Consider the following 22,317-nt stretch of genomic DNA (forward strand, 5'->3'; position numbering starts at 1 on the left):
AGCACAGTTCAGGTCACAGGTTACCTTGTATAAATTCCGTGCTTTCCCAGCTCGCTGGGTATCAGCCCTTCACCAGAGGTAGGAAACTGCTTGGATAGACCAATTACCTGATTCAGTAGACAAGTCCCAGAGTCCTCATTCACATTAGATGAGCACACCGTCATGTAAGCAGCCTTAATGCAAATGACATCAAAGGTTCATTAAGTGCAAGAATAGGGCAGCTCAGGCTCAGAGAGTTTTAGATTTCACCCAAGCCCTTTGCACCGACATTTTGCTATCCCTGAATACTCCCTAGAGCTAGTCACAATGCAGAGACCCGGTGGAATCAAAGCCATCCAGTTCCGGGCTGCCTTTCCTTACTGTAGCCACAGCAAGTGCAGCAAGGATACATCCCAAGTTCACACATGGTCAGCGTGCCCATTGGCAATGTCTTTTCAGTTAAGGTTGCCCACTGGGCTGCATAACACTGAGATGTCACTGATGTAGTCTAGTAATGGCACACAAATGACATAGATGATGCTCAGTTGCACTCATCCACTTTGAAGGCCCATGAAGTGGGACACTAAATAGCAGAGAGATACCCTTGCTCTCCATATCTCAAAGAGCTGCTATTCTATAGCAAGCAATAGTGCATCTTCTCAACCACAGAAATGGTATGTAGGCTTGGTAACTAACTGGGAGCAGGGAAAGGGGAAGCTCTGACAGGCATGAGGCAGACAGCAACTACAGCACGGGGACAAGGATGGCAATAACAACTCCCCTTAGATTTCAGGTATGGGAATTTCCCAAGGCACGCAGTGGATGCAATCTGCTCTCCAGGGAATGGAGCTATAATATGGCAAGTGGATATACATGAACTAGTTGACATAGATTGATATGACCTGACTGATAAGGCTCAATTAGTCCACCCAGTATTCCTTGAAAGGAAAAGGCTTACTTTGAAGCCCCAGAGATGACAAAGAAGCAATCAAAAGACAGCTGGAAAAAGGTTTTCTTCTTTTATCTGCAGAGGATAGACTATGAAGCAACTCCAATTGCTTCCAGCTCTAAGTTATTTGATAAAAAAATAAGAATATGCACCTTATAGCTGAAGAGCAAACCAAGTGACCATTAAAGACCAGTTTCACAATCATCATCCTCTTACAGGTAAGGAGGACAAATAGGAAAGCCTTTCCAGAGGACAGTTGGATCCAAATAATTTATATTCTTGTGTGGAATTCCCAGGTGCTGCATTGCCCATCACGGTACAAGAGATTTCTTAGAGGTTGGACCAGATGACCAACTGTAGCATGGGCTGGAATCTCCCAGTGCAGACTGCCGATGTCTTGTATTATCTGGTGGGCTGCCTCCTCAAACTTGCTCGTGAATAGGCCCTGAAGCAGAGCTCTAGACACAGATTAGTGTGTCCCAGTATTGCCATCCACAAGGAGGCAAGACCAAGATCCAGGAATAAACCTTCACTGGAAGGACAGACTGACAGCGCAAAGTATAATCCTGTGCCTGGGCTGCCTTTGCAGTTTCAGATGCCCACCTCTCAGAGGGAAAGGAATAGCATTGCCTTTCTTCTCCCAAATAAGGTGGCACAGAGCAATAGTTATCTGCTTTGTGATCTCCAAGTGCTTCCTGAAATTTCCAGGCAAAGTAAAGAGGCACTTGATTTGGTTAGCTTTACACAAGGAATGATGGTAGAGCTGCAACTGTATGAAATAGTTACTGCTAGCATTTAATTAGCTATTATTTATACTTAATCACAATTTTGGGGGCTCTTTTCCATCAGTCCTCCCCCATACTGCTATGGTAGAACAAGTCTTGCTAAGACAATGAAGGAGATATCCAGCGATGGGATACGGCTCTTAAAGGAGATGTTAGTACAAGTCATCACCTGCTCGGATCGCAGCTCTGCTGCCTGGAAGCGGATGGTGTGATGTTCAGAGATAAGAGTCTTCTCCCACTGCATCAGGCTTTTATCCTTGGTGGGTGGCCAGGAGGCCCGCTCTGCATTTGGGAGGCAGCGTCTCTTCAGGCTGTGCCTAACCACAAGTGTGTCAGAGCTGGGTATGTACCTGCCCCAGGTAAATCCAGCATGGACTGCACTGCAGGCACACAGCTCCCCATCAGTACTGATCCAACCCCCTGTGTCTCTTGGGGGCTGCTGATCACTGGCATTTGCCATCGAGCTCTGCTCCCCAACCATGGCTGATATGGGCAGACACCAGCCCTCAGGGAGCAGCATTCCTGACGGACCTTCAGTAATTCCTTCACATTTCTGTTTCTTGCAGCCATCGACATCAGAGGGTTCCTCAGGAGAGATGACACTGCCTGAGGGCATGGGTTGCAAGACACTTCTCTACCAGTATTAGGGGCTGTTCTTCATGTAAGGAATTTTGGGCACCTCTCGGTGGGAAGAGCCACAGCAGGCATCATGCCCACCCTCAACTGGCTCCTCCCTCATTACCAGTATCCACACCCAGTGCCATGCTCAGCAATGCCAGGTTAATTCCACAGCATGTTACTTGCCTGTTCCTCCTCTGTGCTGGTCTGGGCTTGACACTTAGAGATGAACTTTCCAAATGATTTAAATCCTCCTTGTCAAGCCCCATACAAATGGCTTTCAGAGGTAGCGTTTGATAGAAGTAGTGTAAGGATTTACAAGTCCTTGCTAAGAAAATCTTCTGTGCAGGAATTGCTAAGCCAGGATGCACTTCATGGACACAATAAGCAAAAGCCACTGGTTGCAGGATTAATGGACAAGGTGGGCATGGCCTGAGGCCACTTGGCCAAGTCAACTGCAACATATGCTGGCACTGCTGTCCTTTGAACTATGAGGTTTGGAGTGATGGGCTAAAACGTAGTAGGGCTGATGAAAACTCTAAGGCAACATCTAATAACTGCTAAACATCTGCAAGGAAAGGAGCAAGCTCCAACCCCTTTCCACAGGCTGGGCAATGAGCAGTTTTGTACACTCTGGCCTTTACAAGCTCAGCTGCAAAGGGATAGGGATACTGAGCACACACGGATGTCATTATACAGAAAGACTTCAACCTCACATTCAACTTGTGCAGCTCAGCCCACCATTTAGATCAAGCCCACAGTCAGGAAGGACCTTCGTAAATTCAGCAAAACTGGATTAATGCCAGCGGTGCTGGTGCAAAGTCAGAGTCACCCCCTCTTTCCTACAATTTTAGATGTATTTTTAGATCAGACCCTTTAAGATTAAAAATGAGGGGAAACAATTCATGAAGCCAAATTAGTGGGCACTTCTACAGAAAAAAATAAAATCTATTTCTTACCAGTGCCAACTGATATAATTATTACCTCCCTCTGTCCAGCAGTACAAATACTTCAGCTACTTGCACTATTACTGCATGACCAGCATTCAACAGGCCAAATTTACTATCACATACTCTTTAAACACCCCCTTTCATCCCCCCCAGCCCATGAACACATGTTTTAATTTAAACAAGACAAGAAGCATTTTAAAATTGAGACCTGCTCAGAGAAACCCTGCTGATTTTCACACATACAGAAGAGGAAAGAGTATCAACATGTTACAAAAACAGGAAGAAAATGTTACACCAAGACGGACGACATCATGGTTCCCAACCTCCCAATGCTACGGGCTATGGTTAAGAGGTCTGTTGAAGTGTCTGTTGTTTTTGCAAAGTTTGAGTCCCTTCGGAAGATTACTCTCACTATTTACTCTGTCGCTATCAGGCTGTATATTTGCCCCACTGTTCCTAGTCCCGCCAGCTGGACAAAGTGACCCCACCAGCTCTGTTTATGGATATACTGATGGGTTTGGGGGGCTGGAATGTTTTAGGATGGCATCGGTCTGTTTGGGAGGGTCTCTCCTTGAGTCCGTGAGTTCACTCCTGAAGCAGGCCGAAAGGAGACTGTAGAGAAGGAACCAGAGAAAAGAAAAAGATGAATGTACAGGACCCTGTGCCAACCACCGAGAGAGAAACAGTCACTTTCCACCTTCATGATCACAGTATGGGCTTTGAAAGAGGGGAAAAGCAGATGTCTTAGCACCTACAGTGAGGTTATGTGACAGGAGATTTAGAAAGCTGGAAAGCTCGAGGAACAAGCAAGTGCTTGGCAAGGAAGAGAAAACAACTAGGTGGGAATAAAATCCGATTTCTATGTTCCAGTCTCATAGTGCAAATGGTGCCCCAATACTCTTTCCAGTGGCAAATACAAGAGGAAATAAAATAAAGCACCCAGTTAAAAGGGGAAAAGGAGAGAAGCAGCTTCCACTGACCCCACTTCAAACTTCAGTTGTCTAAAACCCAGAAGCTGGTGTTAGGGAGAAGGGATGGTGCCTACTGTGAAAGGGCCATAATAGTTACATCTCAACTACCCCCCTTTTCATAGCCGGGGGACCCTCTGCACTAAAGCAGAGGGGTCCCTGGGGCTGCCAGCTGATGCAGAAGGCACTGCACCCTTGCAGCCAGAGAAGCCAACGCAGCACATCTTCACATACCTAATCCCACTTGTTTTCTTACTTACTTTCACGTCGGCCATTCTCTGGTGAGAACTCTATCCAAGTGCCTGGAGCTCACAACACATGCAAGCAAGCGCTACAGAGCCAAACCAAGCCATGCAATAATCTAGCTTCCACACCAAAAATGAGAAAAACTAGGTGGATGTATGAAGAATACCTTCCCCCCCAGCCCCCACCCATGACAGCAAGCATAGGGATCCTTGCAATTCCCATCTCAGCTGGAGCACTCCAGGCACTGGATAGTTTGGCTCTGTCATACATCACTTACGGGGTTAATTCCTTCTCATTTGGATAAAGAGCTGTGCTGCTCACTAGTTTGAGAAAGGCAGCCAGTGGGCTGGTAGGCTGCAGCCCTGCTGATGTGAGAGGAACATTTGTTGAGATAAGATACTGCTCGAACACAAAAGTCCTCTTCTTGCTAGCCATTGAAAGACTTTGTGAAAATCCTTCAGTCATGGGAGTTGGACTCTATGATTCTTATGGGTCCAACTTGAGATATTCTGTGATTCTATGCTACGTCCAATTGAAAAAAGACTGTTCTGAAAACAGTGCTCAGCAGGGTGAAACCCACCACAGGAAATTTTGCTGAACTTGAAAACCTGTTTTCTAGTGAAACCTTTAAAGACCGTGCAGATACTCCCTGGGAATGTTGATGGTAAAAGTATTGCACAGCAGAGTATCAAAGAAACCTTCCCTCCTAAACAAAGCACAGGCTACCTCTGGTATCTCTGGCAGCAGGGGTCTTCTGGCAAATCCATGTTCTAAATGGTGACAGACCACAAAAAGGAAGTATTCTTAATAAATGTGTGTTCTGCTGGTCAAATACAGACCACAGGATCTGGCAGTGAAAAAGGAAGAATAGAAAATGCAGCACCCCCACCCCCCCACTTCCCACCTGTGATCATGAAGGTATTTGGCATAACAGTAAATAAGAGAAAACCATGCACAAAGGAGCAAACAGAGAGGAGATGAGACAGAGAAAGATTGTGGTCTGGCACAACGTGGAGCATTGCAGTATTTTAGTCATCTTGTGGGACACAAAGCTTTCTGATTGTCACCAGATTTGTCCTTTTTATTCCAGAACAGTAAGGCAGTTACCTCTGCTGGCCTACCAAATGCAATGCTGGTCTGTATGTGCACAAAGAGTAACTATACAGTTGTTTTCCAAAATGACAGATTTATATTTTTAAAACCACCTTTCACCACGCTAATCTCATCCTTGCTTTTCCTACTCTTCAAAAAAAAGCTGAAGCTTTCCATGTTGGAGGAATGAAAGGAAAACTTCTTCCCACACACCTAGATAGCTTTTCTGTGTTAGCTATTGCTCAGGCAAGTAAACTGTAAAATCAAGCAATTCCTCTACCAAGGCTTGACTGTGGAGCACATATGGATGCAGCTCTACTTTGAGAAGAGAGAGCCAAAGGCAACTCACCAACACTCCAGCTCCACAGAGCCCTGCTGGGACCCTACAGCTTCCTGCACATTCGAACTTGGTCACCGCATATGCACTTTCCTAGCTCCCGGTTTTAACATATACTTTGAACAAAAGCAGAGACAGAGTTTTGAAAGTACATCCCTACCTTACAAAGTTAAAGGCATTTTCTTTTAAAGCCAGAACAGACTCGCAAAGGAGTCACAGTGCTGCTGAGTTTGGACAGCCTGGCAAGGGAGCAGTGGCAGGACATCCCCCAGCAACCTACCCACCTGGCAAGGCTGCTTTTACCCAAACCAGCTCCTACAAATTCTCACATTGAGACCTGAAGCTCAAGACCATTGAGCTCCTTTACAATTTTTTTGGGGGCAATTGCATCTATGGTCTTTTCAGCCTAAATGCCCCTTTGCCCTGAACACATTCCTTCAGGAGTTAAGTCATACCCTGGATTACTGAGGAAAAAGCACCGGAACCCAACTGCACCTAAGAAACTATTGCCTGACCACACGTTTCAGCACAGAGGACCCTGTGGATGGCAGGCTGTCGGCAGAGACAACTGCAGCAGCTCTGGACAAACACTGAAAGTTATTTTTCTCCCTGCTCCTGGTATCCTTGAAAGTTCCTAATCTTTCTCCTCAGTATCTGAGCACACTCAGCAGCTGAGAAAAGTGAGTTTATAACTGGAAAAGCGCCATGAGACATGCCAAAAGAAGTTTCATTAAATTAAATGGCCGGACTTATACATGCTGGTCTTAAAGGTAACACAAATACCAACCTCAGTTGCCAGGAACCCATCCTATTGATATAGGAAGAATGAAAACAGTAATTATGGCAAAGCAACTGTCAGCACCAAGTGAAAGCTGTCATCTGCTGCCGTCCATTTCTGCTTACAAAACCATTTCTCAACTGAAATGGCTGTAGTTCAGGTGGAGCTTTGAAGACATGCAGCTGAATGCACAAAGACCGCAAAGCCTAGGAGCTAGTAAATACAAGCTATAGTATATACAAACAGTGTAGATGACTGATAAAAATAAATAGTAATAATAATGAGAATTTTAAGTGCCCTCCAAAAGAGTCCGGAGCCCCTGGATGCTCCAGCCATTTTGGCACAAGGCTTCTTTCACACCTCCACAAGACTCCAGCTGACACTAAAAACACACAAGTTGAAATGTGAACACATGCAGAGATCTGGCAAAAAGCCACGGTATTGCAGAAGTCCTGAGACAAGGCCAAGGCACCGAAATAAATCCCTACAGGCTCAAGTGGGACTTATGTGGTGCCTTGGCCTCGTGCTAACCTCTGCAGAGGAATGAGTTATACCAGCAGCCTCTTGATGCGTGAGCTTACCAGCAGGAACGCGTGAGATCCTAAGCACTACCGCTGGTGGCTACCTACAGCCCGGGGGGCTATTTTCTGTCACCCGATACAGCAGGTGAAGCAATGCATGCCCATGAATGACACCGCTTACACTCCGTCTGGGAAGTCAAGCTCTGACTCAGTCCCTGTTACTGCAAAGCTTTGGGAACAGAGGGGAAAATGGAAACCAGACACCTATTTGGCCCTTCTTCTCCTCGTCCTCCTGGCACTTACACCACCCAAAGCAATCCTGGCACAGCCCTGCCAGCTGAGTTCAGATAGGGACTATGCCTGCCCAGATGGAAAGTTTCTTGTGTGCAATGTGGAGAGTCAGTGACAAAGTACAGATTTTAAAAACACTTTAAAAGGGCAGGCATAGAGTCTGTCTTTGAAGCACCCACTGGTCACAAAGGAATTCTTACTTGTTTCATCTTCACTCATGACTTTCATCTTCACGTTTCATAGCTGTGGAACCTATGGTATTTATATCCCACTGAAACACCAGCCTTCCAACAGCACCAGAGATGCGCAGTAGTAGAGTCTAAGCACTTGGCTGAGCTGGTGCTGACAGCCCCAGCTCCACAAGTTCTTGACAAGATGCTTAGATGGATACCCTGGAGAAGGCAGAAGGCATGGAGATGGCTCCATGCTTGCTGCCATTCCCACAGAGCAGAGGGGAGCAGAGCGCACCCACCCTGTGGCCCCCAGGTCGGGCACGCACATGCAGCAGGTTTCTGCCTGCAGGCTGTGCAATGGCACTGCCTGGCTGCACTACGCCCTGGGCTCCGGCTGGAAGTCAGAAACAAGGGACCGAGCCTGTCCTCATTCATCCTCTGAGGCCAAAAGGTGAACTGTGTGAGATGAGGGGGACCTTGCAAGCAGTCAGGACGTGTGCTTGGCGAAGGACTGCTTTGTCCCATTGCACAGGTCATGAAACGTGGATCTCAAACTCAAGAGTCTTTCAAGTTCTGTACAGAAACTTGGCTGTGGCCAAACTCCTGACATCGATTTCTGCCAGCTTTGACCATGGGGTCAAACAGCTGCGCTGTTGGAAAGGATTTTGCCAATGCAGTACTCTACAAGTGCTTGGCTCTTGGTTGAGCACCATATCCCTATGAACAACTGTGCAGAAGCCTTCTGTGTCTCTCTCCTCTCTCCCCTTCCCCATCATCCTCACTGCACAGGTCGCTGCAAGCATACTCATACTCACTGCTTCTGGAGCAAGTGCTGGTGCTGCTGCTGCTGCTGCTGCCGGTAGGTCTCAATTGTGTGCTGGGGAAGGTACTGCATCAGTTCCAGGGACTCTTTGATCTTTAATAGCATTTCATACGTCTCCCGTCCCCTCACCTGGATCATGGGAAGAGGGGGAAAAGAAAAGCCTTAAAGGACTGCTTCTATGGTCCTTAGTGACGGCCACCTTAGCAACTTTTAGATAAAGTAAATGACCTGAGCAGCATGTAAATGCTCTGTTTATACACTGCATATGCAATAAAACCGCTAAGCCTTGTGCTAGAGGTACAGCAGATAACGTTAAAGAGCAATAATCTGACACTGCAGGCTAGTGAACATCTTGAGGTTGTCATCTGGCTCGATGTAAATCTCTGCCAGCCAAAAGCAATATTCTGATCCAATCTGTTAGACAGGCAATGGCATTATCTGCCTCTGATATAGGCAGATCTGGTGCTGAATCTTACATGCCTTGGGTGGAGGGTGGGGGGAGGGGCAAGGACTAAAAAGAATACTTAAATTTGGGTGTTAGGTTTGGATCTCCCTTCTCCTCTAGAGCACACCATGGTTTGTGATTTATTCAGCTAAGTGTGGCTCATGGGGAAGCAGCTAAATGGCCAGTTATGGATACTTCTTGCCCTTTCTAATCCAAACACTTAATACAGTGTATATCACTTCTATCACTACATTACACTGGTAATACATATAAAAGCCACAGGAGCATCCACCTTTGTCAGTAAGGCAGCACCCATTATCTCCAGAGAAAGCTAAAGTGCCACAGACCCAGAAATGACAGACGAGGGAAACTCAGTCTCCAGGACAACATTTCCACCAGGACAGACAGATCCCTTGGGATATTCTCATGTGCCTTGCACAAGCCACTCTCAGTCAGCAGCTAATGGGATATTTCATATTTTCCCTCTGCAATTTGTATTTAAAATAGGTAGCTCTGGGGATTAAAAAAAAAAAAAAAATCCCACATCCCATCCTCAGGTCTCTCTGAGGTCTAGGTGAGCAGCTGACTTGCCTGAAGTCATGGAAGAAGATACTAAACATAGGGTAAATGCAAAGATGGAGAAAACTCACCGGCAAGTATAAGAGCTCATCATCTGGGGAACGTCTTTTTTTGATAGATGTCATCTGTATGCCATGCGTTCCTTGTCGAAAAGCTAGAAGAGAAATCCCAAAAGCATCCCATTAAAAAATAAAAAGGTGGGGGGTATGTGTGTGTGCGCGCGAGTGGAAGAAAGAAAAATAAGAAAAAAAGAGATAGACACAGAGACATGAAGTGCATGGCCAGCTCAGCTCATATCTGCAGCGCTCTGAAAGGGTCTGTGCCTGAGCCCCTCCAGAACTGTGCTTGCAGCTCCTGGCTCCACAAGGCAGACATGACTCTGCAGATGTTGTGCGGCCATACTGCTTGGGGAAACACATCAGCCGAGGAGTGCTGGCTATATGGCACAACCCCAACAAACTGTACCTAGAATAAGCACCGGCTTTTTGCAGGGAAGATTGAGAGCTTTAGTTTAACAATGCTCACGAGCTGTTGGTGGATCAGTGATCCATGAAGGCAAGGCAAGAGGCAGGGAGCGTGCAGAATTCACTGCAAAAACGAAGCTCCGTTACAATCTGCCTCCTGTTGAAACCTGCTTCCCTGCTGCTCAGCCTTGTGCCATCACTGAGCGTACGGGGGAAACGAATGCTGGGTTTCCACATCTTGCATATCTGATGAGTACACTGCACTCTTTAGAGCACAGAGAGAGGCTACCTGTCAGAGTACCTCCGATGCACAGCAGGATCTATGTGCACTCTTAATCTAGATTCCCCGTAGCTGGAAGACACATGCCACAGCCCAAGACACTGGCTATAGGGAGCAGAGAATGACAGCGCAGTCCTAACCAAGCAGTAAAGGTTCAAAAAGTGGTTACAGAGTCCCAGACATGTACCTTGAGGATGGCGAGTAAACACCCCCTCCAGCCAGGCAGGGCTAATCAACGCAGGCAGCACTGCAAGGGAGCCCACAAACCCAGCTTGTGAACACCAGATCATTTTTGAGGCTCATTCACCCTGGGAGAACAAATGTCTAAGGCCCTTCTGCCTCCAAGCCCATGCACAGCACCGCTGGGTCCCCATGGCACAAGCGGTGGGGTCACACCTGCGCCCTGTGACAGCACAATTTGCAATCTGCCCAGCTCTGCCAGCTACTTACGGCGCTTCGTACCATCACCATTCTTTGTGCTGTCAGACACTTGCTGCTTGCGGATGCTGTCCTCATCTGCTTTGCGATCTCTGCCTGGGCAAGCACAAATGCGGGCTTCAAAACATCGGCGGCCCAAGACTTGCCCACTGGGAAGAGAGGTGAGAGGAATTGTCAGCTGGCAGCTCAGATGTGGGTCAGCAGCATCCCTCAGCTTCACACCAGACCATGCACAGACAGACTCAAACCTCCCATTTCCCAGTCAAGATGTCGGGAAACTCCCAACTGCAACGATTTGAAAAACGTTCTGTGGCCCCTTAGATCAAACTGTCCCTAAGGATATGCAATGCTGCCCTGAGCAGAAGAGGGGCCAGAAGGCCACCTCTCAAGCAAAGGGCTACACTCATGATGCGCTACTTACTCTCTGGTTTCCAGTGTCACAATGATGAGGATTGGGCGACGGTTCATCCCTCCCACGCAGCTACTGTTACACATGAAGTTGTACAAGACTGTTGTGAACTCCGTACCAACCTGGATGAGACAAAGGGGATGAACAGAGGAGATGGTGGATGGAAAGCTCTGCTTTTTCCAGGCTCCCTTCTTGTACTTCTACAGCTGTGCTGCAATCAGTCTAGCACGACATAGGCCCCAGCACAAGGCTTCCTTAAAAGACATGAAGAACTCCTGCTCTCATGGGATAAAGACGGTGTTTAAAAGCTCATTTCTGACAAAGAGGAAGAAAGGATTCATTGTGATGAGGATGGGGAAAGCACAAGACCCTGACTTCTTTGACTAGGGTTACACAATCCCAATCCCTTTGTGTGCTGGGATGCCACCACCCTGAGTTCACAACGTACCTGGGGTGGCTCGTAGGGGACCAGCACACTCTGCCTCCCAGTGATGGGGTCTTCTACATACTGAGCATGGCTGTTCCCTTCCACCCTGATCAGATGGCTGGGAGGCGCAATCTGCCCTGCGAGGAAAAAGAGGCAAAAAACAAGAGACACCATTCAGTGAAGCAAGGTCACACACAGGGCAGCAAGATCTTCCACCAAGGAAAACCCCTGCACCTGGCCCCAGAGGTCTATCAGAGCACACATGTGCCTCCCAGCCCTCAAAGCATCCCTTTTCCAAGGTCCCTGCTGCCAGACACCAAAGGCAACACAGACTTCCTTAAGCTCATGCTGGACACCTGTGAGTAAACTTGAACACGGGCTTCCCAAGATCCCAGACTAAATGAGCCCAAATGTGAGCTTAATCGCAGTTCACAGTAACTCTTCCAGCAGGTAACCCCAAGCGGATTTTCACAGCAACTGAAAGCCTTTCTTTTCCTCCCCCTAATGCATACACAAAGTGAATTCCTTGAGGTCTCAATTGCTACTCTTCCCTATCAGTTGCTAGTCCTCTTCTGTTCCCTCTCATCAATCTTGATCCTACAGAGCTAAAAAAGATTCAAGCAGCAAAAGAAATATGCATTTAATTAATGGTCAACTTGAAAAATCATGCTTGCTTGCCGCAGCAGCAGAAGGGAACATATCTTCTTTGTTTCTAGGACCCTTCCCAATAATTAATAAAAAAAAAAAAATAGTTTCCTTCCTGCAAATTTTCTTCAGCGTTTCTAGAACATACAACTAAGTTCTGAGAAAAGCAGCCTGTAATGGGTTCATCTCAAGAGTTTGTTTTGTGTTTGAACTGTTAATTTCTTATGAATATGATATTCATATTCTTATGAATACACTCAAAGTATTGTGTACTTCTTATTCTGAAATAATTATTTTTCTAGAACTTACTCTTTTAGGTTTTTGTTACTTAAAATGCCACTATTGAACCAGGTAACAACCCTAAAAAAATCCAGTTCTGTCAGAAAAGCACCTTCTGATACAAAAAACTATTCTGAAGAACTGTCTCACTTCACTCCGAGTCCTTCCTTATTTTTGGGCTTGTCTAGCCGGGTACACTGCAACCAGCAAAGGGATCCAGCTCCTAAGACATCCTGATAACTGACACCAATCGGATTTTTTTACAGTAGGAGATAAATAATGCACGTAGAATAAAACAGATGCTCATGTGAACTTATGTGAACTTAAGTGGCCAAGGCAAAATGGAGCCCAGCCCATGAGTTTGCAGAAAACTCCAGGACATTTCTAAAACAGCTGCCACTTCACTAACATGAGGAGAAGCAAGTAAAAGATTAAAACATTAATACTGAACTGATAGCATTAAATGTACAGGAAGGCTGCCTACAGCTGATGCTGGCACTTAGTGTTATCCTGCTAGAGATAAACAGCCTCTCCGTCTTTGAGGCACGGATTAAGGACTGGAGATGATATTGCATCCTGTTACTAGATCCCTGTCCCAGCGACGTGGAAGCTCATTCCTGAGCACAAGAACAGCTGCTTCGCATCACAGGAGCAAAAGTAGAGTGGGGAAATGCTGCCAGCAGGGCACTGCCTGCCATGGGGACACATATCCATCCAGCCTGGGCAGGCGTGAAGTTTATTTCAGTACTGTCTTCCCAAGGACGTGCTTGCACAGGGACAGTTAAAGTATAGTATGAGGCTTCCTGCTAAGCATGGGAAATAAAAAGCTGCACAAGATGTTGCAGGGAGGTCTGCTTCTAGCAGGTTTGCTGTGAAGCTGCCACCAAATCCCTGCACTGGCCACCCATCTGCCCGGCAGCTTCAGAGAGGGACTGCCAGCAAACCACTGCCCTCCTTACCCTCGTTGAACTCCCGGCTCAGCTCGTGGTTCGGGCAGCGCTTGACCACTTCGGTGACATGTTCAGCTTTCTTGTAGACTGGCATAGCCCTGATGACAGCTCCCTGAGGTGGTGGGGTCATCACTTTAATCTGGATGGGACATGTCTTGGCGATCTGGCAGTACAGCTTTTTCAGTTCAGTGGAATACTGGATGGGGAAAAAGAGCAAGAGAGAGTCAGGATGTTCAGCTAGAAATGGAGGCATGCCAGGAGGATAGAGATGGGTTTGCACGTGTAACTGAATGCACCAGCTCCAGCATGTGCGTTGCATTTGTTGACGCAGCAGCCACACTTCCACACAAGCAGCAAAACCCCTAGACCTTTACTGTTTTAAAATAGCAGAGTATAAATCTACATTTTAGCTTTCCCAAAGGCAAAAATCTTTAGATAAAGAGTACTGCTTTTACAAGAACAAATACAGTCTTTATTTCTCTTGCCCCCCCCCCCCCCCCCCCCCCCCCCCTTCCAAGGGGTGCATATTACCCACCTAACAAAACAGACACTATTCTTTTCACAGCACTCTATAATCCTGGAAGCTACACACGTAAAGTGTTTCATCCTGTTTTGTAAGAAGCCCTCCTACCTTTGCAGAGGGATGAAATAAAAGCACGAGCTTTGGAATTGAGCAGTAATTGAAAGCAAGACCCTAACCTTTTGGGAGTTGTACCAAATCTGACACTTCAGTTATCTTTTAAAAGCATCTCACACCTCTGCTGACCACCTCTGCAGCAATCTCCACACTTCTAAATGCAAAGGGTTACATCCATGATAGAGATAAAAAATAGTATATATATAAAAAAAATAATCAAAGGTCAGAAGCACCGAACAGCCCAAAAAACAGGTCCATGATGACACCTAAAGCACAACCCAGTAGGTGATTCTAATAAGGGAGAGTGTGACTGTGCAATGAACACCTGGAGCAGAACAAGATGCTCTTATTCACTGTGCTAATTTGGAGCATATTAGATCTCCTCTTTTAAGATGTTCCCTACTAAAACAGTAACACTGGTGAAGCATTTTTCTGAAGAGCGTTCCCATCTGGAAACCTTTCCTCAGCAAAACACCAAGGTGTTGGTTTCTGTTTAAAAATCCTCACTAAAATAAGGACATGTGCTTAGCAGGAGTGGTGCAAGGAAACTCTTACGTAGTTCAGTGCAGTATAACCTGAATCTATTTTTCTGGATGTCCTCCATGAAGGAGACTCTCCAGCCTCCTCTGCTGCACAAGGTTGTTCTAAAATACAGCAGTTTTTGTCAGCACCCCGCTCCAGAGGCATCCAGTTTTCTCCTGGTGCTCAGACATTCACAAGCGCAGAGCTCTCCCAGTAACTCTAACCACGCAACCCACAGGAATTACTGGCATTTCCCCACTTCCATCTCTTTGGTTCTTGCAAAGAAAGAAAAGTGAAAGCCCCAAGGTGGTTGTTTTCCTCAAAAAAAAAAAAAAAAAAAGTCTCCAGCAGCCGTGGCTGATACCGCCCCAGTCCCAAGTGTTCAAACAAGGCACAGAGACAGGTCCATACTGGTTGAGAGCACGACATGGCCATCCACCCCGCTGGGATGGGAAGAGCTGGCACATGCATGGGTGGGTGGAGGGTGACGTGGCAGCATAAGGATTAGCCAGTGATATTTGGGGATTATTTGCATTTTGAAGCGTACACATTGCTAACACAGGAAAAACCAAAGTTGGGAGAGACACTTGGGAGGAGAGAGGGATTAAAAATAAGGCAAGCCAGTCCCTTCCCTCCTCACTCAACGCCACCCTGCCACATGGCAGAGAAAACGCTACAGGTATTTAAGCTAAGGTGGGGGGGAAAAATCATCTTTAAAATGCAAAGGCCAAGTTGTGCAATGTATTTTATGTGCCTGCAGGCTAGAGATTAAACCCACAAAGGATTTACCCAGCCCGCGGAAACGGGGAACATGCCAAACAATTACAAAAAAAAAAAAGTTGCGAAAGATCTAGATGGTGATTTATATCATACATCTTTTTAACCTGAAATTCCTTATTGTTTTTTAATTAAAAAGCAATTCCTTAGTGAAGGTAAGAGTGAGCTCACTATGTTGTCTTTTCATCTCAAGAGGTAGGAAAAGAATCACTTCTATGTGAAGAGGAAGAAAATTTAGAAAGCATTGTTTCCTTCAACACAATAGTTTGCTAATAGCATTGTGAAGGTTTCAAGGACAGAAAACCTTAAATATCTCAAAAAGCCAACTAATTGCTTGGATGCCTTAACATCATTGAAGCATAAAGAAATTGGGCACCCAAAGACGATGGGCTGAAATGAAAGCATAAATATGGAAGCGCAATGGCGCAGAGAGGGCACAGCACACGCCAGAAGCCAACGTGTCCGGTGTCTGGAGGCATTCGGAGAATTGAACAAATGGAAGGAGATATACGCCCCGTGGTCACGGATCAGAAGTGTTGGTGTTGACTGTAATTTTATGTGTAATAGCTTCAAAGACAGAAAGATGGGGTTACAAGAAGGAAAAAAATATTGAAAACGTTAAAAAAATCACTGCTTTCAGAAGAACAGGAGAGGTGCCTGACACCAGCACGAATAAGGCTCCAGGTCAACCAGCATGGCCCTCCTGCCAGCGAAGGAAGGGATCGGCTCCTCACCCACCCTTCAGCACCCCAACTGCCAGAAGCCTTTGACTACAACCAGCAAGGCAGGCACTGGACCTGCAGCTGAAGTTCATAGAAAGCAAACAGCCACGGGCTAACGGGTTATGATGAACAAGCCTGTCCAACAAAGAAATACAAATATAACATCCCCAAAACACAGGGCAGACTCAAGAGCTCCAGAGTCCAGCCAACACCTTGAACCTGGCTTGTTGGAGAAGGAGGGTGATCAGGAGCCCACCTCTGCTTCAGGACACGGTCAGGGCACAGGCAGGCAAGCAGCAGCACTCAGCACAGAGTTAGACGAGACAGCAAAAGGGCTCTGCTGCCTTTTTGTTGTCAAGTTGCAAGAGGAGTTCAGTCCTCACAGGCAATACACAGGGCTCAGGGACATGGCATGCAGCCACGATTTCACATCTACCCCAGGCACAGCCGCCCGTGAGCGTGTAATCACCGAGCGGCTGGTCATTTAACACCGGTGTAAATCTGTCCACGGGGTACCTGCTGTCAGACAGTAAGGGGCTTGAGTTTCCCACCCTGCCAACTTTGCTGCAACCGTGGGTAACCTGACGCCCGGCCATCTATTGGCATAAATAGATGCAAACAACTAGGTCATGGTGACTGGGTACTGGATCAGTGATAATAGCTATATCCACAGAGCAAGACAGGATATTGTATATAGATTTCAAAGCAAATAAGCCTCAGGAAAAAGTCCTGAGGAAGGAGCTGTCTGTGTTCAGAGAGTGCCTGCAAGCAAGGTGCCTCTCCCCAGCGGTCCCCAAATGACCCCACCTTGCAGGGGTCACAGTCCCCCTGCCCACCATTCTGCTATGGGAACTGACAGACGCCCACTGTATGAGGGGTCAGATCACAGGGCGAGCGATTCCCGGAAATGCAGAGCATGACTGTTAATCAGTGTGCTTCTGTTACCTGCTTGAGGAAGAAAACTAAATTAAGAGCAAAAAAACCCAAAAATGAGCTCGGCCCAATCAACAAGCCTATCATTTAGCAAGACTACGAATCACCTAGCAGCAGGCACAGAAGTTGTGCCAACAGCCCGAGAAGCACAAACACTGCTTCTACCAGATGTATGGACCAGAAAGTTATTTAAAGCAAGACAGTAGAGCTGGCAACGTGTTACCCATTCAAGAGGGTGAGGAAAGAGCTTTAGCTCTGACTTTTCTTCGGGGTTCAAGTGCTGCATGTAGCACTTCATAAGTAGACTTCAAGAGATTAAGTACAACAGTGAATTTAGCTTTTTGCTTAATAATACGTTTTAAAAGGAAAGAAGAAAACATTCCAGTGCCTGCAGCTCTGCCCTCCCCACCTGCCTGTGCAGACATACCGTATTACCCACTCTTGGCACCCTGGCTGGTAATTCAGTATCACAATACACACACGCCAGCTACCATCAGGCAACACCTGTCTGATTTCTTAGCAAGCCTCTTCTCCGGAAGGTGTGTCAACAAAGGGTTTAAAGGACAAAACAAAACACTTTTTAACCTCTCAAATGGAGAATTTTTGTTAGAAAGGACAGAAGTCTCCTGGAAATAAGTGTTCCGTGCGATACAAGCTGCAATGGTTTTTCACTGAGAATTCAATTCCCCTGCAAAATACTGATACAGCAAAATCCCCCAAACACTACGTTGGAAATCTACCTCTAATATCTGTTTTACCATCTGATCTAGCTGAGGGATTATGGTCCCAAAGTCTTCAAAAGGAGCGGGGTTTGGTGAGCTCTACGAATGCTGATGGATGTCAATTTGAAGGTGATCCCAGAGGTTGGCTTATGGCATGACAGCTCCCTGAGCCCCTTCTGCTCAGATCAACAGGTCTTTCAAATCTTTCGCAAATTTCTTTCAAGTAGTCATGTTTTAGTCAACTCAGTTACATTACATTCATTTTCAAAAGCTGTTGGCCTGCTATGCTTTCTCCCCTACTTAAGTAACTCCAAGAAGGGGAAAAAAAGAACAGCTTAGCAGAGCAGGAAAGCAACATTTACTTGCACCAAAGTATTCACAGATGAGAACAAGCAGACTCACAAAGAAATAGAAAAATCGCCTGCATAAGCTTTATTCATTTAAGAGCGGAAAAAAAAAAAAAGCTAGTGGAAGGAAAGGAAGGTACCTACTAAGAATAAAAATCAAGATTTATGCATGTACCTTAAACGTCTCTGCTTTGATGAACAGTGATTTAAACTTTCATTCAAGAAAAATCCCACAACTGCTGGGGGCATGGGGGACACACACCAGATAAGAGTGTGTGTGCATATACGCACACACACACACTTTCGGAACTAGTGTGTACCCAGAGGATGCTCACAGCAGGGAAGTGCAAGAGGAGTTCTTCCCAGAGCACTGCAGACATGGATGTCTCCTGCTAGATTTAACTTTAATCAGCGTAACCTTAACCCCACTGCTCACTAGCTGACATGCTGCAGCTCCAGTTTGAGGTTCTCTGTCTCACCAGGCTCCAGAGAAAAGCAGAAATCTTGCTGCTAGCAGACGTAGCTGACATTCAACCCGTGGGCACAACTGACAGGTCAGCGATAGATCAGGCCCTACAGATCCACCACAGGCGACGACAGCCCCCAGACTCACAGCCCACTGCACCAGTGAGACGCGTCTGTGAGCATCACCCATCTGCGGGAGAAACCACTGTGCTAAGGCCAAAGAGGATGGGAGCAGAGGGGATGCTGACACAGCCCTCACCAGTGCTTTGTAGACATCTACCAAACTTCTCCACCCCGGGGCAAAGGAAAAACCACATCGCCCTGTTTTTCCTCCTGAGGATGGGCAGCGATTCATGCAAGGGCGTCTGTCTTTGCAGGGACTTAAAGTTCACGTTCCCCTTGAGCCCCTCTGCCCCTCCCCGCGCCGCGCACGCAGGGTGCCGATGAGCCACTAAAACCCTTCCTCCCAGCGCTTCTCCCCGGGAGCCGCAGCCAAAGGCCGCCTGTTGCCACCTGTCAGTCGCAGGGATTAATTACCTGTGCCGGGCTGGGAGCGGCACATTCCTCCCCGGCCTCACCCTCCGAGATGTTGACATCAGGCAGGTGGGCCCCGCGTCCCCCGGCCGGCAGCGCGCAGGGGACGGCGCAGGGGCGTGGGGACGGGCAGCGCCGCCGCAACCGCAGGAGCGAGGGGAGAAGCGTGTCGGAGCGTGTGGGCGCAGCCCCGGGGCAGGCGGCACCCCCCCGCCCGCCGCTGGTGCCGGCCTCGGAAACCGTAGTGGGGGAAAAAAATTAATAAACGAATACCTATACGTGCGTTGAGCTGCTTAGGTAAACGGGGAAGAGGAGGGGTGGCAGGGAGGGGAAGGGAGAAACGTAGCCCGCGGGCAAGGATTCAGCGGGACGGTGCCTGGCGCGCCCGGTCCCCTCCGTGCGGGCCGTGGGGTGGGCTGCCCCCTGCCCGCCGCCCCCCGGCTCAGCCCAGGGGCAGGGACCCGGGGAAAGCAGCGCTGCCCACAAGCCGGTGGCAAGGGATGCTTGCGCTCGGCCGCGCTGTCGCACGATGCGCAGACAGAAGCCGCTTCCCCCCCCCCCCGCCCCGGGCAGATGCGGAGCTGCGTGCTCAGCCAGCTACTCACCGCGGCACAGAGCGCCGGCTCCGTGCTCCCCCCTCCACGTAGAACCCCCTGCGATTTCCTCCACGCTGCACCCCTGGCCAGCCCCCTACCACCGCCCTGCAAACACCCAGCCACGCACCCCATCTCGGAGGGCGGCGCTGAAGCAGGCCAAAAAGTGTGCACAGGGACAGGCACAAGTGGTCACGCTGTAGGACACCCCCCTGAAAATCCCCAAATCATTGCATCTGGAGCATCTGCTGGGTTCTCCCATCTTGAGGAAAATGAGATCATTCATTCATGTGACAATACTTCAGCACCTCCCTTGAGGCTCCCCAGATATTTTAATTCAAAATTACCTTGATCAGGATGTACTATCTGCTTTAGGAATACTCCTACCTAACACTGCCAGCAAAGTCATAATGATAACAGAAATAACACTGATGTTTTCCCATATTACTTTTGCACTGTGAAACAGTTGTAAATTAGAAAACTTTACATTCAAGGGCTTTTACGTTGCAGTTTCATATCTACAGAACTATTTCATCAACAAATGTTAACCTCGAGGTTTGGCTTGAAAACACTTTAAACGAACAACAAATAAAAAATTAATTGAAAAGTATCCTGTTTCAAGAGGAAAAAAAACCCCAACCAACCCAAAACTGATGGAAAACTTCAGAGGCAAGCTGGGAAATATTTTACACATGTTTTCTGATACAAACTGACGGCTGTGAAGCAAGGCTTCACTATTTTATTTTGCTGGTTCTCTTCCTTTGCTGTTCTATTTTTTTAAAAATCTTTTTGAAATAACTTCTTTTAAAACTAAAATAGTAAGTCTCCTGCAGTCAAATGACCTTACCTTGCATACCCAGCTCACACTCTGCTTGTGTATCATATCCAGTTTCTAAAGTGAAACTTCAGCAGTACCAAATAAGCTTCAGATGCTAAAAATGTCTAGTAATTTGCATTTCTGACAGACTACTTTGCACTAGAAGTTTTGCAAGTGAGGTGGAGGTATGAAATAATAGAAAATGTGCTGAAAAGCCAAAGCTGAGCCAATGCTTAACAACACCTTCCCCTGTGGGTCGCAGTAAGCGCGCACTGATGGCGAGATCCCACATTACAAAACATGGACATTTTCAGTGAATGGAGTAGCTTCCACAGGAAGCATTTTATTTTATGTTATTCCCCAAAGCCTGAGGTACACTTTCAGATACCTTCTTGCAAACACAATTTTACACAAATGCACAAAACACCTGAGAATTGTCCTGCCTGCAGCACGGTTCCCTCTGATGCAACAGAACTGGCCAAAGCACACGGACTTTGAAACTGTACCGGGCTCCAGATGCTGTGCTGATTTCACTGATCGGATCAGTGTCTCCCGCATGTCCCTGTGATGCTATTTTCATAGGCTCTGCATTGCCAATTTACAGGTCACCAGTAAAACACTGTGTGGTATTTTCTTCCTCAAAGGACTTTTCTTCAGGATAATTTCACAAATAAAGCTTCCCATGCATAGGGCCACATGCTGCATTGTTACGCTTAAAGCACTGGGGTCTGGGTGGTAGGGTTTTTTTTTGTTTTGGTGGGGGTTTTTTTGTGTGCTGGTTTTGGTTTGATTTTTGTCTGTAAGGGCTGGGCACAGGCTCTGTTTATACTGTTCAACTCTTAGCCTCTCAAACTGATACCTAATTCTCCCAGTGACTCCTGTATTACAAATGCACAACATAAGCAACCTGTTAAATTACCAAAGAAGATGCAACACTAAAACATACACTGCAAGAAGCCCACTCTCACATTACCCAATCTCACCTAAAGGCTATGAAGTGTTAAAATTTGGCAGAATAGTGAGGAGCAAAAAAAGTTAGGTTAAAAAGTTAGATAAAATTGGATTTGAAAAACATCCCCTTCAATTACTGAATGTTAATTGGTAAACCAATAAAACTTGACAGCAAGATTTCTTATCATTACAGTGAATGCAGAAGAAGGTCCATGAATGACTCCACTGCATTTCTTCCCTCCTCTCAGAGCTCCACTATCCTGAGACACCTGGCTGCTTCACACCCTCCTAGCAGGACGGGAACCCACTGCAAACAAAGTGCTACACTGAAGTTACAAGTATTTGCACCTATACTAGATACACACACCTGCTTGCAGGTAATCCAAGTGAGTGTACAGTATATATATGACCACGTGTTTGCTTACATGAAACTAAGTTGATTAGTATGACACCAAGTGTCACACCAGCTAGAAACTGTGACAGTGACATAACCAGCAATAGTCCTTCCAAGCAATTGTACTCATTACACCAGAATGTATACCCCAAAGCCGCAGGTAAAAAGCCTTGATTTAGCAAGAAAACTTCAGTACATGCTTAACTTCTGGCAGTGCTTTAACCACCTCCTGCCTAAGTCGGTATGCCTCTGCATAAGGGCATTTATGAAGCCAAACCTAGACCTAAGGTGGTCTGATTCAATTTGTATTTTAAAGCAAGTGAAGATTTTCTTGTAAAGGACTCCAGAAATGAACTGGAAAGAACATATTCAGGCTCCTGAGAGCAAACCCACCCCACCACCATACTGATTCTGACTCGTGTGCCTCAGCCTCAGATACTGAGTACCAGAACCTGTTCTGTTCATGCACTGCTTTAA

General features: G+C 46.9%; 1 protein-coding gene across 1 annotated transcript in view; it reads right to left on the reverse strand.

Annotated features, from left to right (window-relative positions):
* Positions 1–22,317, reverse strand: part of TP63 (tumor protein p63) — an 81,135-nt gene that overhangs the window by 7,205 nt on the left and 51,613 nt on the right. Inside the window, exons 3-8 of the mRNA XM_040613800.1 lie at positions 13,436–13,622; positions 11,574–11,689; positions 11,138–11,247; positions 10,729–10,865; positions 9,606–9,688; positions 8,503–8,639 (exon numbers count right to left, since the gene is read on the reverse strand). Of these exons, the coding sequence (XP_040469734.1) occupies positions 8,503–8,639; positions 9,606–9,688; positions 10,729–10,865; positions 11,138–11,247; positions 11,574–11,689; positions 13,436–13,622 (770 nt within the window). The remainder of the gene's footprint in view (positions 1–8,502; positions 8,640–9,605; positions 9,689–10,728; positions 10,866–11,137; positions 11,248–11,573; positions 11,690–13,435; positions 13,623–22,317) is intronic.

This window comes from Falco naumanni, chromosome 13, assembly GCF_017639655.2.
Source record: "Falco naumanni isolate bFalNau1 chromosome 13, bFalNau1.pat, whole genome shotgun sequence".
NCBI classification, from domain to species: domain Eukaryota; kingdom Metazoa; phylum Chordata; class Aves; order Falconiformes; family Falconidae; genus Falco; species Falco naumanni.